This window comes from Filobasidium floriforme (genome assembly GCF_021052385.1).
Source record: "Filobasidium floriforme strain CBS 6241 chromosome Unknown HD553scaffold_9, whole genome shotgun sequence".
Taxonomy (NCBI): Eukaryota; Fungi; Basidiomycota; class Tremellomycetes; order Filobasidiales; family Filobasidiaceae; genus Filobasidium; species Filobasidium floriforme.
In genome coordinates, this window is record NW_025763630.1 from 597,588 (window position 1) to 610,240 (window position 12,653).

At 52.8% G+C, this 12,653-nt stretch overlaps 5 protein-coding genes across 5 annotated transcripts; all 5 read right to left on the minus strand.

Moving 5' to 3' along the window:
• Positions 1-121: 121 nt before the first annotated feature.
• On the minus strand, positions 122-2,132 carry HD553DRAFT_310279 (glutathione synthase). The gene is made up of 4 exons (XM_046179830.1): positions 1,720-2,132; positions 1,484-1,632; positions 1,168-1,389; positions 122-1,066 (listed from the first exon to the last, which is right to left on the minus strand). The coding sequence occupies exons 1-4, from the start codon at positions 2,083-2,085 to the stop codon at positions 250-252; spliced, it is 1,554 nt and encodes a 517-aa protein (XP_046037171.1). The 5' UTR covers positions 2,086-2,132; the 3' UTR covers positions 122-249.
• A 386-nt stretch (positions 2,133-2,518) lies between these two features.
• HD553DRAFT_271274 (ribosome recycling factor-domain-containing protein) lies at positions 2,519-3,443 on the minus strand (the record flags this gene model as incomplete). Its single annotated transcript, XM_046177706.1, has 5 exons — positions 2,519-2,599; positions 2,671-2,815; positions 2,889-2,986; positions 3,057-3,175; positions 3,248-3,443. The coding sequence occupies 5 exons, from the start codon at positions 3,441-3,443 to the stop codon at positions 2,519-2,521; spliced, it is 639 nt and encodes a 212-aa protein (XP_046037172.1).
• A 418-nt stretch (positions 3,444-3,861) lies between these two features.
• HD553DRAFT_310282 (uncharacterized protein) lies at positions 3,862-7,113 on the minus strand. Its single transcript, XM_046179831.1, has 6 exons — positions 6,500-7,113; positions 5,808-6,209; positions 4,376-5,721; positions 4,248-4,313; positions 4,109-4,177; positions 3,862-4,044 (listed from the first exon to the last, which is right to left on the minus strand). Exons 1-6 carry the CDS (start codon positions 6,830-6,832, stop codon positions 3,996-3,998), a joined length of 2,265 nt encoding a protein of 754 aa, XP_046037173.1. The 5' UTR covers positions 6,833-7,113; the 3' UTR covers positions 3,862-3,995.
• Positions 7,114-7,812: 699 nt separating this feature from the next.
• On the minus strand, positions 7,813-10,761 carry HD553DRAFT_310287 (protein-vacuolar targeting-related protein). The gene is made up of 16 exons (XM_046179832.1): positions 10,584-10,761; positions 10,364-10,511; positions 10,248-10,294; positions 10,154-10,182; positions 10,030-10,089; positions 9,935-9,970; positions 9,696-9,870; positions 9,492-9,638; positions 9,232-9,428; positions 9,086-9,170; positions 8,958-9,021; positions 8,862-8,901; positions 8,673-8,727; positions 8,513-8,612; positions 8,342-8,452; positions 7,813-8,277 (listed from the first exon to the last, which is right to left on the minus strand). Exons 1-16 carry the CDS (start codon positions 10,637-10,639, stop codon positions 7,945-7,947), a joined length of 1,683 nt encoding a protein of 560 aa, XP_046037174.1. The 5' UTR covers positions 10,640-10,761; the 3' UTR covers positions 7,813-7,944.
• A 649-nt stretch (positions 10,762-11,410) lies between these two features.
• Positions 11,411-12,474, minus strand: HD553DRAFT_226270 (uncharacterized protein). Its single transcript, XM_046177272.1, has 3 exons — positions 12,129-12,474; positions 11,811-12,047; positions 11,411-11,709 (listed from the first exon to the last, which is right to left on the minus strand). The coding sequence occupies exons 1-3, from the start codon at positions 12,415-12,417 to the stop codon at positions 11,567-11,569; spliced, it is 669 nt and encodes a 222-aa protein (XP_046037175.1). The 5' UTR covers positions 12,418-12,474; the 3' UTR covers positions 11,411-11,566.
• Between the last annotated feature and the right edge of the window lie 179 nt (positions 12,475-12,653).

Here is a 12,653-nt window from a genome sequence, read left to right on the forward strand (position 1 = left end):
GCGTTCGGTCATCTCCGGCACTGCGGCGACTCTCTCAAAGTGGCGAGATAACGACAGAAGAGAGAGATTCGTGCGCACCGCGGATCATAAGCCGCGGTTGGCAATGGCGTGATACCTTTAATCACGTTTCATCAATAATAATAATGCCGAATGTATCTCCCATCTACAATAGTCCAGTCATTGCACGAGCGCGCGATCCTCGTACAACCATTCCCTGCGTCTGCATCCTCGAATCAATTCCAGGCCGCCTCAAACCAACACCGGACTATCCACCACGGAGTACCCCACCGCCACCCCACCCTCATCGCTCTCCCTCCCCTTCGTCCTCAACAATGTCCCCGCACCCCTATTCACCCTCGTCTCCGCCTCGTCAAACAGCACGACCCCATAGACGCCCAACTCGCTCACCACCTCGCCCTCTTTCACCTCGGCCTGGCCTCCCTTGACCAACAGGTTTTTCAGACCGAGCGGGGGTTCGATCAGGCTCATCAGGATGTATCCTTCCTTTTTCGGAGGTTCACCCGGGGCCAAGGGTTGAGCAGCCAAGTCCCGCAAGAACGGGGGGATGTCGGTCCGGTAGATGTTGTTCCCGCCTCCTTCTCGCTGAGGTTTGAGGACATAGCCTTCCGGAGATTCTAACGCCAACTTTTGCGCGTGTCTTCCCAACTCGGACTCGTCGTCCATGGGATAGAGCGTCGTGAACGTCCTTCTCAACCCCTCTGCATCTTCGTCCGTCCATCCTTGAAACGAAGGGAGGTACCTCTCTACCATGCCCGGTTCGCTCAAGACCTGTTGTACCTTTTTGGCCCCTGCCAACTGGAGTGCCAAGCTGGGACACTTGATGGCCCGACTGCGTTCCAGGGCGATCCGGGTCGTCCAGTCTGCAGCGGACGTATAGTCCGTAGGCGTGTACCCGGCTCGATAGTAGATGACGGCGATCTCGATCGGGTCGGACGTGGATGAGAGCGGGTCGGGGAGGAACAGCCGTCGTGATGAATCGTCCGAGGCGAGGGAGGGGACGATAGAGAGGTCTTTGAACGTCTGGCGGACGACCTTGATCCCGTGTCTAATGGGATCGTCCGCGAAATCACAAGAGCCGAAAACGATTGAATATCAAAATCACTCTTTCCGCTTGATCTCGATCGCGACCCCCATTGCGTTACTGACTTTTCCAACAGCTCCCACTCCAGCCACCTCTGATCAAACACGTTCCTCTCCCCTTCTTGTACGACGAACAACACCCTAGCCTGCTTTGATCCGTAAGCTTTCCAGCCGTCTGCTAGACCCTGGACGAGCGCCTTGAGGGCGTCGTTCGGAGGGAAATGGGACGGGTCGGGGTTGATCAGGAAGGGAGAGGCTTGAAAGTAGTTGGTAGATAGAGCCAAGTAGCTGCAGAAAACGGGGATAGGTGATTAGTCTGATGTACAAAACAGCCTAATGCCATGAGACAAAGCAGCAGGAATTTGGGAAGTGCTCAACGTACCGATGTAGGTCCCCAGCCAACTGGCTCAATGCTCCAAAGCTCGAAGAGATCGTATTGAATTCCACCTGTTTCAGTTCCAAGGGCGTCGACGGATCCGAAGCCGAGCTGTGTAGGAGGTAGTCTGATCGAAAGAGACCTAGGTGGAGGGGCTGAGACAAGAGTTTAACGAAGCGGACATGTCGGCGTCAACTGAGCATTTGGCTAGGGTCTCGCGTTGATGCCACAAGGACACCCACCTGAATGAGCTCTTCCCGGCAAGACTTCCAAGCCCTCCATAGCTCCCCCTGAAACTCGTCGACCTTGCTGACGACCCCACCCATGACCTTGTCCAAGAACACCCAGTCCCTCGTGACATTGACGTATAGAGCATTATAAGCGGGTTGGATCTTGACGGCCAACTCGTACAGGTCCTTGGGAAACGGACTTGGACAGAGTGATAAGGGAGCAGGGATCGATAAAGTGGGGACCGGGCCGGTCTGAGGGGTGTGCAGGGGAAGGAGGGTGAAGCCGTGTCCGAGCGCATAGGTCGTCGCGAGGAGCAAGAGGTGTGAGGTCTGCTCCTGGGTGAACGAGGGCGGCCAGTCGGGCAGTTGGGAGGTCATGTCGGCGAGGCTATGAATGGACAGGATGACCGTGCAAACAAAGAAACGGACGGCAGCGATGAGCAGGAGGTCGAGGATAGTGTTGATCGACTTTCCTACTTGGTCATGCATTCAACCCCCCGCGAAAGGGAAATGGCGTGATTACTCATCCGGACCCGACCGACATGACCCACGCAAATTTCATATCGGACCATCGAACGACAAGTCGTCAAAGCCATAACGAGGCTTGGAGAGAGTCTGGATGCAGACCGACGACGCTGCTTTCATCTAAACAGCGACCGGACATAGTGGATATCATAGTGGCCAATTAAGGGCTCGCCCACACAGGATCGCGAGACGACCAGCCAACCCGTTCGGCCAGGCTAGTGTCAAAATCACCGATGTACACCGAGTGGTACAGGTTGTGCGGATATATGCATATATCGCACGCATATCATGCCTTGGCAAGCTCTTTCTTGGCCGTTGTGATCAGACCATCGATCTCGCTCGTATACTTGTCAGTCAACTGCTGAGCCTATTGATCGCGCACGGAGACCCATCAGCCCTCCCATCCACAGCACGTAAAGACAAGTAAAGACGACTTACCTCTTTCCCGCTCGGGCTGTTCTTCCCGTTCTTGTGCTTGATCCCCTTCAAAGCGTCTGTCCGAGCGATCCTCACTTGCTGTTTCGCCTGTTCGGCCGTATCGCTCATGTGCTTGATGATAGCTGTTCGAGTGTCGGCCGTAGGCCTTTTTGTGAAAAGAGACTTTGTTAGCGGAGCTCCTCACGGGAGACGATGACGACGGCCTGCTGGAAGCTCACCTCGACACCGGTATCCGCAAGCTCAGCTTGTCGTGCTTGATAGGACTGATACCGGGAAGATTGGCCTTCTGGATGGCCGAGTCGATGTGTTTCAGGCTCTACGAAAGCGGGAGGCCGTACTATTCATGAGCATTGTTATCCATCAGAGAGTGAGCTGGCGCGACTCACGCCTTCGTCATAGACCTCGACCCAAAGCGCATTTTGTCGAACAGTAATACTCGCTATGTTGACGATGGGCTCCGGCGAGGGGTAGTCTGGGAGCGGTACCCGAACGGAATCCAGAATAGCTGACAGGTAGCAAAGATATTCTTTCATGAGATCTGATAACCTGTGCGGTATCTGTCAATACAGATGCTCACCTGGGCTGACCCTCCCCGAGCCTCGCTCGACACCGTCAAATACGATCCCCTGACACCAACTGACGGTCTTTTCCATCTTTGTCTTCATCTTGTCGACCAGAGCCTCGTCATGGGCGTCAACAGCATCGACGTCCCCTAGATCGATAGGTTCCTCTCCAGCGATCAAGTCTCCCTTGGACTTTTTGCTCGCCGACATCGAGACGCCGCTCTTCGAGCTTGCTTTGCCCTTGGTCTTGATCACGGTCGTCCCGACATCATCGTCATCATCTCTACCCTTGCCCTTCTTGGACTTTTTGGCATACGCCCGAATGCATGTCAAGCTCGAGCTGGTCGAAGGGGCCTGGGGTAGCGGTCGAGTAGCGACAATCGAGCTGGACGCCGGGCAAGGCGCACGCTGTACTGTCGCCCTCCAGAGAGTCAAGCTCGCACGACCTGAAGTGAAAAGCACAGACATTTTATTGTCTGAGGTTGCTCGAGGTTGAAAGAGTAGCAATGTGGGAAGCTTTGAATAAATTCGGTAAGCGAAACGAATTTCGAACTGGCGTACATTGCGTTCGTCCAAGCGATCGCAAGCGACCTCCAACCTTACGGCATCTCTGACGAATAAACGATCTCGGCGAATCTGCGGTACGGGCGTTCGTGTATTCGATGCATACAAGCTACAAGATATACAAAGCCGACATTCAGACGGGCGTCAGATAAATGCGTGATTGTTTGAGGTATAAGGGTATAAGTTCACAACGCTCTCTCAGGTGATCAGGACCCTCTTGACGGGTTTCACGGTGGGCGGGGACGGCCTGACAAGTGTTCTAGAATCAGCTGATGCGAGCAGCACAGACCAACATGAACAATGCAACTTGCAGTAAATTTCCATTGGGAGACTGAGCTGCCCTCGCTAGCAAGCGTGTTTCGAGGAGACCGCACACGTGTCTGGGCCAAGCAAACGTTAATTCCATAAGCTATCGACTGCGGTATGAAACTCGGTCCCGTATAGGCTCACTTCTTGCCATCTCCTCCCGCCGCCATCCCAACCCGGCATTCTCTCGAACAGAACGTATCGCCACACCTGATCGAGAAACGAATGTCAACAAGTCGATCCTTCCAAGTCACGACCCCCTTGCAACTCACTTTCGACAACTAGGGAAATTGACGCCCTTGGCGTGGCATACAGCACAGACGACCTTTTGCGTCATGGTGCTCTTCATCTCGGCATCCAACAACCTCGCGTCCATGGGCGCCAGAGGAGGATCTGATTCATCCTCGAACGCTCGGAGTGCCCGTTTCGGTACGAGCGGACGTGGAGACTTTCCGTCTTCCTGTCCGAGGTCGTTATTCGTGGCCAGATCAGAGCTGGAGGGAGAGACGACTAGAGGGAGTTGTCTGTTCGACGCAGGGGTGGCGGCGGGTGTTTGCGGTAGAGGCTGTTTGTATCCCGGCTCGCTCTCGTAGACGCTCTCCAGATCTTGCTTGAAACCCGGCTGATTATTTGGAAAGCGTTTCCCTAACACCTCCTCCTCCTTGTCGACAGCATCATGAACCAACAAATGTTCATCTTCATCTGACGGCATGGTGAACGGCCGTACGTGCTCCCTATCAGCCCGTCTCTCCGAACCTGTCCGACCGTTAAACCGCCTCGTCCCAAAATTGAAGCTCGAGAACCATCCCTTTTCCCCCGGCCCGGACCCGGTTTTGCCCGAATTGAGAGGCGTTGTCTCTAGGGCTCCAGTCGTCGTCCTAGCTCTTGTATGCTGTCCATATCCACCTGATGCATATTGAGCCTCGATAGCTGCATTGCGTTGATACCGCCTCAACCTCTCTTCAGCGATGGACAACCCGCTCGCCTTGCCCGCTTTGGGCAGATCGATCATGCTCCTCATTCTCGAGTTCCTCCTAGGGCCCAAAGTGGAAAACTCGGGACGGGGCTGGGAATCTGATTCAGGATCCCTACTTCCGGATTCGTGGACCGCCTGCTGCGAGAGCGAGAGTTGAGGAAGACTAGCCGTAGACTTCGTCAAGAACCCGTCCCGGGCCGTCATCGTCGTTACCGACCTGATCGAGCCCGAGTAGGACATGAAACTCCGCCCGGCTGTCGTTCCGTTAGATTCGGTGGAGAACATCGAGATCATGCTCGGACGGGAGGGAAGGAAGATGGGTTTCCTCGCAGCAGAATGTGAGTGTGTTCGTGAGGCCAGACTAGACCGGTCGTTGTGATTGTGGGGGTGATGATTCCGAGGGAGACGAGAGGAAGAAGATGCAGGGGAGCCCGGATCTTGCCGAGCCCGATATCGTAGCCGAGGGTGATTGGTCGAGATTGGCGAAACGGGGGTAGATGGTCCAGAATCTTGATGCACGATCGGAGACTCGGCGAATAACGAGTCTAAGATCGTATCTGCGCTTTTCAGGCAGACTGGGTAGAGTTCTTGCAGCTGGAGCGTATAGAACGAAATGTCTGATGAGGGCTGAGTTTTGCAGAGCTGCGAACGGAGCGGTTCGAGGACTATCATCAGCACCAAATTATGCAAGCCTGACAAAGTCAAACCCTGACTGATTATGAACTCACGATGTAGAGACACAATGCCAGACAACCTTTGACCAAGTCTCCCCGTTCGAGCTCGACCTCGTGTGCTTGACCTGTTAGCAGCTCGACCTCGTCTTCGATCGATTCTTGTAGACAAGGGAAAGCGATGTCCAGGTCCATCAACCGTTCCAAGGCCACCTTGAAGGCTTTCGCCAGCTCTGCTCCAACCTGAAAGGCTGTCAACCCGGTTCCTGTCCCGGTCTCGGTTGTCGACGAGCTCAGAGGTAGGATGGGGTCGTGTGACCACGAATGTATCGATTTGGAACTATTCGTCGTTGTTATCGGGGCGTAGAGTTTGGCAGGGGATAAGCTGAAGAGAGTTCCGTCGAACCGAGAGATATTGCGGCTTTGGTACTCTTGAGCGAGGAGGCATACAAGTCGGAACTGTTCGAGGCCCCGATGTTGGTAGAGTTGTTCACCACATGAATGTTCAAGGTTTGATGAGGATGCGACGATCAAAGGGATGTTGCGGTGTTGTTGATCGATGATTCGATGATGAGACACGAAAGAGACACGACGGGGGGAACACGGTCGTATCCGGCGGTGATGTCATTTTTATACGCAAGCGATCAAGAAAGAAGTCGTTTCAGATCAGCAAAGGAAGGTTTGGTGTAGAAATCACACGATCATAAGCGAAGGGTTTCATCTCAGAGTGTGAAACAGGCCAGACTTACCAGCACGACCATGTCTCCACCCGTCAATCCGGGATTCATACACGTCGGTTCTTCTACCATTCTGCCCTTGCCCTTCTTGTCCCTCTTCTTCCTTGTGCCGATGACCAGCCCGCCAACTCCAAATCGGCCAGCACCATCGTCCCGCTGAGAGCAGTTATCGGAAGGAGTGTGCGACTGGAGAACGGGCAAGAGGAGAGCGAGGCCGGTAAATAGGTAGCCGTACGACTCGTCTAGCCTCTCGGAGGATTCTCGCGGTATCGACCCTTGACGATCGAGCGTCTTAGACGCCAGGGCGAGGTAATCGGAGGGCGTCGGATTTGAAGGATGGCTCATGTCGCCGTGTAACCCAGAAATCTTCTCGTGGCTGGACGTATTATGGTTGACGAGCAGGTAACGATCTCAAAGGCTTATCCTTCCAGTATAACCAGTATCTCCTCCTCCCGGAGTTTGCCGCGAACGTTCGTGTACGACCCTACTGCGCTACTGCAGGGTTTAGTCGAGCTTTGATACCGGAGTAGGACGAGGCAGACAGCTTTATGATCTATGATGGTTATGCAAAGAGGACGTTCTATCCGCGGAGGAAACACGTTCACCTGACTGAAATTTGTACGAAGAATAATGATCGTCGATGAGATCATGAGGCCTGCCTGTTGCTACAGTGCTCGGTCCGTCGCCCTCGTCCGGTTCAGACATCAGCCCCACCTACCGAGGCACAGGGAGAGACGCGAGCGGAATAATTTACGCCAAGAGGAACAGCAGGCGAGGGGGTTCTCGAGGATGCAAAACGCAACCCACGCAAGGACGGAATGGCTCCCTCGCTTGGAAAGATTTCTGCACCCACCCTGCATCTGTCCTCCGTACCCGAGGTGACAACGAGAGACACGGAATCTCTTCCCCTTGTTGACGAACATTTTACCGAGCGTTTCAAAGACGCATGGAGCTGAAACCGCTACGACGCCTAAGGCAGTGGAATCACAAGACTTGCCTCGAAGCTAGTATCTCTCAACGGGTATACTGGCAAGCTGCTACTTGCGCTGATACGTAAAATTGCAGCGTTAAAAACCGGTCACACCGCCTGAACAGTGTCCCACCGAAGACGGCGGTGATACCTTTATCTCTTGCACGGCATCTTCGCTGCGGTATGCACGGATTATGAGTACATGCGATCGAGGCTGGAGAAATGAGCAGCCCAATATAGTACGATAGTGGACGAGCATCTTGTCATTCTGGACCCGGTGCACATGAGCGACCGTGGTAGACACTGCACCGCTTTTAGGTCGTTGCAGGAATACTTGCGGAATAAGTCGGTCTAGGCAGCTTTTTCGCATCGATATCTATACTCGTTCATCTTATACGAAGCTTGCTACAACGGTTGTGCATTCAAGCAGTTGCGCCTGTTTATCTTTACCATATTGACCTAGTTTCAGATCCTCGCATACAACTGCCTATTCCATACTATAACTCCCCGCATCACTCGGTTCAAACCCGTAAATCCTGCTAGCCTCCCCATCGAGATACTTCCTACACTCGACCCTCGATTTCTCCACGTCTACAAAGTAGAGGATGATGACGGCAACGATGCCGAGACCGAGCAGGAAGACGAAGGGCATATTCGTGTTGCCTGAATCATCAATAATTGCGCTCGATACGAAAGGACCGACGAAGGAGGATGTTTTGCCGATGATAGAGAAGAGAGCGAAGAAAAGAAACTCCTTGCCCCGTGGAACGACCTCGGAGATCATCGTCTGCGATAACGCATACCAGGGACATACGAATACCTATAGAAGCATAGCATCCTCGTTAGTCACTGGTCGGCGCGCCCCGTTCCGATCAAAGACCTACTCCATAAAAGGCCTGATACGCCCAGACTTCCCATACGTTGTGAAATCCAAGCTTGGTTTGGGTTATACCGACACATCCCCAAGCGGCAAGCACCAGAGTCCAGAATGCGTTCTGTGTAGGGTTCCAATATCAGTGACTCGCAACGGGTTCTGAAATTGCTTTTGTGCTCACAAACATCAACATGGTTTTCGTTTTGATTTTGAAACGTCGCTGCACCACCCAAAACGCTCCAATGCCTAGAGCTTGCGCCGCGATCCCATCTATGAGGAGGCTACATCGAGGCGTTTCAATTCGTTAACTGGTCAACTGGTGTTTGCCGCAAAGAACGCACTAATTCAAGGTCTGTGTATTGTAGCTAACAATCTCGTTTTGTAGAGTAGCAATGACTGTACCACAAAATAAATCTATTAGAAGGAATCGGACCGGAACCTTTAATGGTTGTTACCCTACCCGTAACTATAAGCAGTATTGTTGGCATCAGCTCAAGAGGATGATCGCAACAGCTTAAAATCGGACATACCTATAGTATTGAGAGTATCCGAGAGTAAGAAGAATGCCAACTATAAACCAACATGATTAACTTTCGAACCGCTGGACGATCGTCAACAAGTCTCACCAGGTAGATGAAAGTCTGCTTTAAACGCAAACACAACCGGAAAGCGTGATAGATTTGCTTGAAACTTTGCGGCAGCAGGTAGGTATAAGCATGGTCCCGCTCGAAATAGACGTATAGAAGCCTCTTACGGAATCGTTATGTACGAGGTACCGGGTGGCAGCTGTGCTCCTGGTCGATGCTGCTCGATGAAGAACCAAGGGATCCCAACAAGCACTATTTGACATCGAACGAGTTAATTGCGGTCTGACAGTCATTGTTGCGCTTGAAAACTTACTCCAAACTCCAGCACTATAGGCGCAGACGATACTGAAAGCCCTAGTATTGCTCTCCGTATCTCTGTCCGCGTGTATACCAACCAGAATACCGGCCAGAACGGCCAGGATGACGAGTTCGCCAGCCGAGCAGACGAAGAAGGACACATTTGACAAGCGGTTTCGAGCGAGCATATCGAGCTCGTCATGTGATTTTTGGCTATCGAGACAATGAACATTCTTCAGCTTGAATCATCTTAGACAGTTCTGAGCACAAACCTACTCAGTCTCGCCAGTCTTCAATTTCTCTTCGCTCTCCTTCAATTCCGGCAAGTCTCTTGCTAGTCCCGGGAAAGCTGCAGTCCAGAAGGTCAAAGAAAATTGGTAGCCGATCAAACCAACGATATATAGCCCGGTTCCGATCTGCCACCTGCGGGTGACCCATGTCAGTCACACGGAATACGAGGTCGCGATCGCAAGGGCTGACTTTTCGGGTGACTGAACACCTAGCCAGGCGAAGCTGACTGCCCATGTCAAGATTGTAAAGACTATCGTGATATAGGGTCTCCAGCGGCCATAGTCAGCAAAACTCCCGATAACCAGGAAGAGAGCAGCTTGGATTGCGAAGGATAGACCGTTCGTAATGAGAACAGTAGAGTTGACTAAGGCGATTCGAGAAGCCATCAATCACAGATGATCATGCAAATGCGACTGAGAACGGCTTACTGGTTCGGGTGCTACCGAATGCATTGATCACGCAGCCTGTTGCATAGGACGATGAGCCCCAAAGCATCATACTGCTGCAGCTGGATCGGGCTTACCACCATCTCCACATGGCACCGATCGAGCGGGAAAAGCGGGGTCCCATCCAGCCTGGTACACTGTCACAAAACACAGCTTTAGTGTTGAGATTACTAGCTCGGCTGATTTATGGAATGAGCATACGAAGATTCTGCCAAGCGGAGATCGCGAAGCTAAAAGATAGCAGATTACATTCAATGACTCGAATCGGCAGGATGCCGATCAATACCAGGCTTACTTGAAAGGTCCTAGACCACTATTGCCGCAATAGTATGCATACCAAGCCTGACCCGATGACCCAGATTGATAAATGAGCATGCGATACGAAGACTTCCAGCTGGTCAAGCCCCCTACCCAAATTTCTCTTCTCGTCGTAGTCTTGCGCTCGCCTGTTAAGGGAATAGGGTTGGCGAATAGCGCAGCTTTGTCTGAAGTTCTATCCGAGATTTCAGGAACTCCATCGTCCGCTGAAGAATACAGCACCGCCGGCGGGGTCGAAGGTCTGATTTGAACCACGATTCAGGCTCACGTCTCGTTCGGATATCACCGAGCCAGCTAGCGGACGTGGACGTACTCGGGAACGCCTGTACGCTTGATGTCGAGGTCTTTGTCCATCTCAGCGGCGGACATTCTGTGATCAGGAACCCGCGCTGTTATGCCGAAAACTGGAGTATCAGTATAGATCGTATAGACGATATAGACGGATGTCCAGGTCTGAGGGGAATGCTAGTTACCAGCTTACCAGCAGCTAGCAGAGGCCCCGATCGATATTTCCGTGAATACATCCGTTTCAGGTTCCGGGTGGATATGGGTTCTATAGATAACCCTGGACTTGGCCCGAAGATCCGCGGTGCAAAGATGGCCTAATCTACTAGCTACTCGCTACTCGCCATGTCGATCGTCCTTGTCATCAGAATTCACAGTCATGTCCTCACTGCCACATGCTAAGTTCATAATACGCTACAATATGCCCAGATGTATCTCCCTTTGTCTTCGCTTGACGTGCATCTCGCCTTTATATACGAAGCTCCTCTTGTCCTCGCTTTCGACTGATCACGAGCAATCCGGCCCGAAACCAGAGGTCATACAATTGAGACGATGAAGAAAAGATGATATCCATCTGCCCTCGAAGCCCAGCTTGTCGTAGGCACTCTGTTCCGCAACGATGAAATGCCTGTCCTCCGTGTCATCCTCCGACCATTTGCTATGATGCGCTTGTGTCAAGGCGATCTTATGATCCACCATTTCCCGAGATCTCCAGTGATGCTGCCAGCGGGATGCGTGTCGGTAAACAGCCAACGAAAGCGTGGCAGACGATGACGACCTTTCCCATGTCCTGAGATGCCGGATATCCGCCGATTCCAGTTCCTGGCGTGTGGTCTATCCGGGTGTTGGCAACCTGAAGCGGACTCGCTAACGCCAGTGTATTGGTCGGACCAGACGGTGCGGAACGTCTTGGGAAGAGGGATAAACAGTCCGTCCTCTCCCTCGAAGGTAATCCAACCCCCGTCAGAGGTTTCCTCCTCTTCCCGTTCAAAACCGACCTGTTGTGGCCCTTTATCGAGCGCTCCCCAAAAGGCATCCAAAGATGACGATCATGATACTCCCCGTGAGCGCCGAGATAAAGAATACGGGAGTACGGGTCGCCGAGTATTGGTCTCTTGTCAAGAGGTGTTGCGTCAGAAAATATCGATACATGCCTGAATGGGATTCGAGCAGATGGATGCATTGACGAGACAAGGAAAGGGGATAAGCTCCCGATCTACGGAGGGGGAAGAGGGAAGGAGGATGTAATACTGACCGATCAACATGGTGATCAACCCCGTAGCAATCAACAACCCCCCAAGGGGTTTAGCGAATCGTCGATTCCGGTTACTCGTCTCCAGGTCGTACGTCAAGGCGGAATAGTAGGCATCGAGGGTCTCGAGTAGACGCCGTTGAGCGTCCGCGTTGGAGGATGTAGGGTCAACGGCGGCGTCTGAGGGGAGTTGAAGTGGGGGACGAGCGGGCTTGGAGAGTCTGAATAGCTGAGCGACGGCTGCGGAAAGAAAGCGGGTCGTTAAATACCTGTTCAAGATCGAAATATCCCTCGCGATCGTCAATCCGACTTTCCACTCACCCACACCGGCCATAGCCAACGAAACACTCGTCCTCATCCAGGCCAAAAATGTCCGCTCCGAAGCCAGATGATCTCTAGCTACGCTCCCGGTGTTCTTTAGCACCAAGCTCATCTCCCACCACCTCTGCGTCGACTCCCCGGCCATCTTGCGATCCGGTGCATGGAGCTGCAGATCGCCGTGGTCCACCGGGTGGTCATCGAAGGGCGTGTCATCTATGGCTTCGGAAGGTGGCCGGCGAGTGGCATTTGATTGTATGGAAGGTGCTCTTGAAGGCAACTGTTCGAACATGCCAAGCGACGTTCTTGCTCAGTGCCGCGTCCCTAGTAACGGAGCCCTCTCCGTCACTCACCTTGCGTTCTTTATTCCGAGGAAGCATTTCGGCTAACAGTTATTGTCTTGTACTTTGGGACAACCGTTGCTTTGTGATGTCGGATAATGAAATTGCGATCTGCGACTTTCGACTTGCGCGACTTGAAATTGTCCCGATCGCGTCATCTCGAGATCTGCCGCGACAAAGATGACGT

Excerpts from the sequence above, each read along its gene's own strand:
- HD553DRAFT_226270 (XM_046177272.1), bottom strand. The coding sequence starts at position 12,417 with ATGTTCGAACAGTTGCCTTCAAGAGCACCTTCCATACAATCAAATGCC. Across the intron at positions 12,048-12,128 it reads GTTGGCTATGGCCGGTGTGG|CCGTCGCTCAGCTATTCAGA; the intron begins GTGAGTGGAAAG and ends TTCTTTCCGCAG. Across the intron at positions 11,710-11,810 it reads GTTGATCACCATGTTGATCG|GCATGTATCGATATTTTCTG; the intron begins GTCAGTATTACA and ends AATCCCATTCAG.
- HD553DRAFT_310287 (XM_046179832.1), bottom strand. The coding sequence starts at position 10,639 with ATGTCCGCCGCTGAGATGGACAAAGACCTCGACATCAAGCGTACAGGC. Across the intron at positions 10,295-10,363 it reads CGACGAGAAGAGAAATTTGG|GCTTGGTATGCATACTATTG; the intron begins GTAGGGGGCTTG and ends TCATCGGGTCAG. Across the intron at positions 10,183-10,247 it reads AGTGGTCTAGGACCTTTCAA|CTTCGCGATCTCCGCTTGGC; the intron begins GTAAGCCTGGTA and ends GCTATCTTTTAG.
- HD553DRAFT_310279 (XM_046179830.1), bottom strand. The coding sequence starts at position 2,085 with ATGACCTCCCAACTGCCCGACTGGCCGCCCTCGTTCACCCAGGAGCAG. Across the intron at positions 1,633-1,719 it reads GCCGGGAAGAGCTCATTCAG|CCCCTCCACCTAGGTCTCTT; the intron begins GTGGGTGTCCTT and ends CTCTTGTCTCAG. Across the intron at positions 1,067-1,167 it reads GAGTGGGAGCTGTTGGAAAA|ACACGGGATCAAGGTCGTCC; the intron begins GTCAGTAACGCA and ends CGATCCCATTAG.
- HD553DRAFT_310282 (XM_046179831.1), bottom strand. The coding sequence starts at position 6,832 with ATGAGCCATCCTTCAAATCCGACGCCCTCCGATTACCTCGCCCTGGCG. Across the intron at positions 5,722-5,807 it reads TGGCATTGTGTCTCTACATC|CTCTGCAAAACTCAGCCCTC; the intron begins GTGAGTTCATAA and ends CTCCGTTCGCAG. Across the intron at positions 4,045-4,108 it reads TCTCCCAATGGAAATTTACT|GCCGTCCCCGCCCACCGTGA; the intron begins GCAAGTTGCATT and ends AACACTTGTCAG.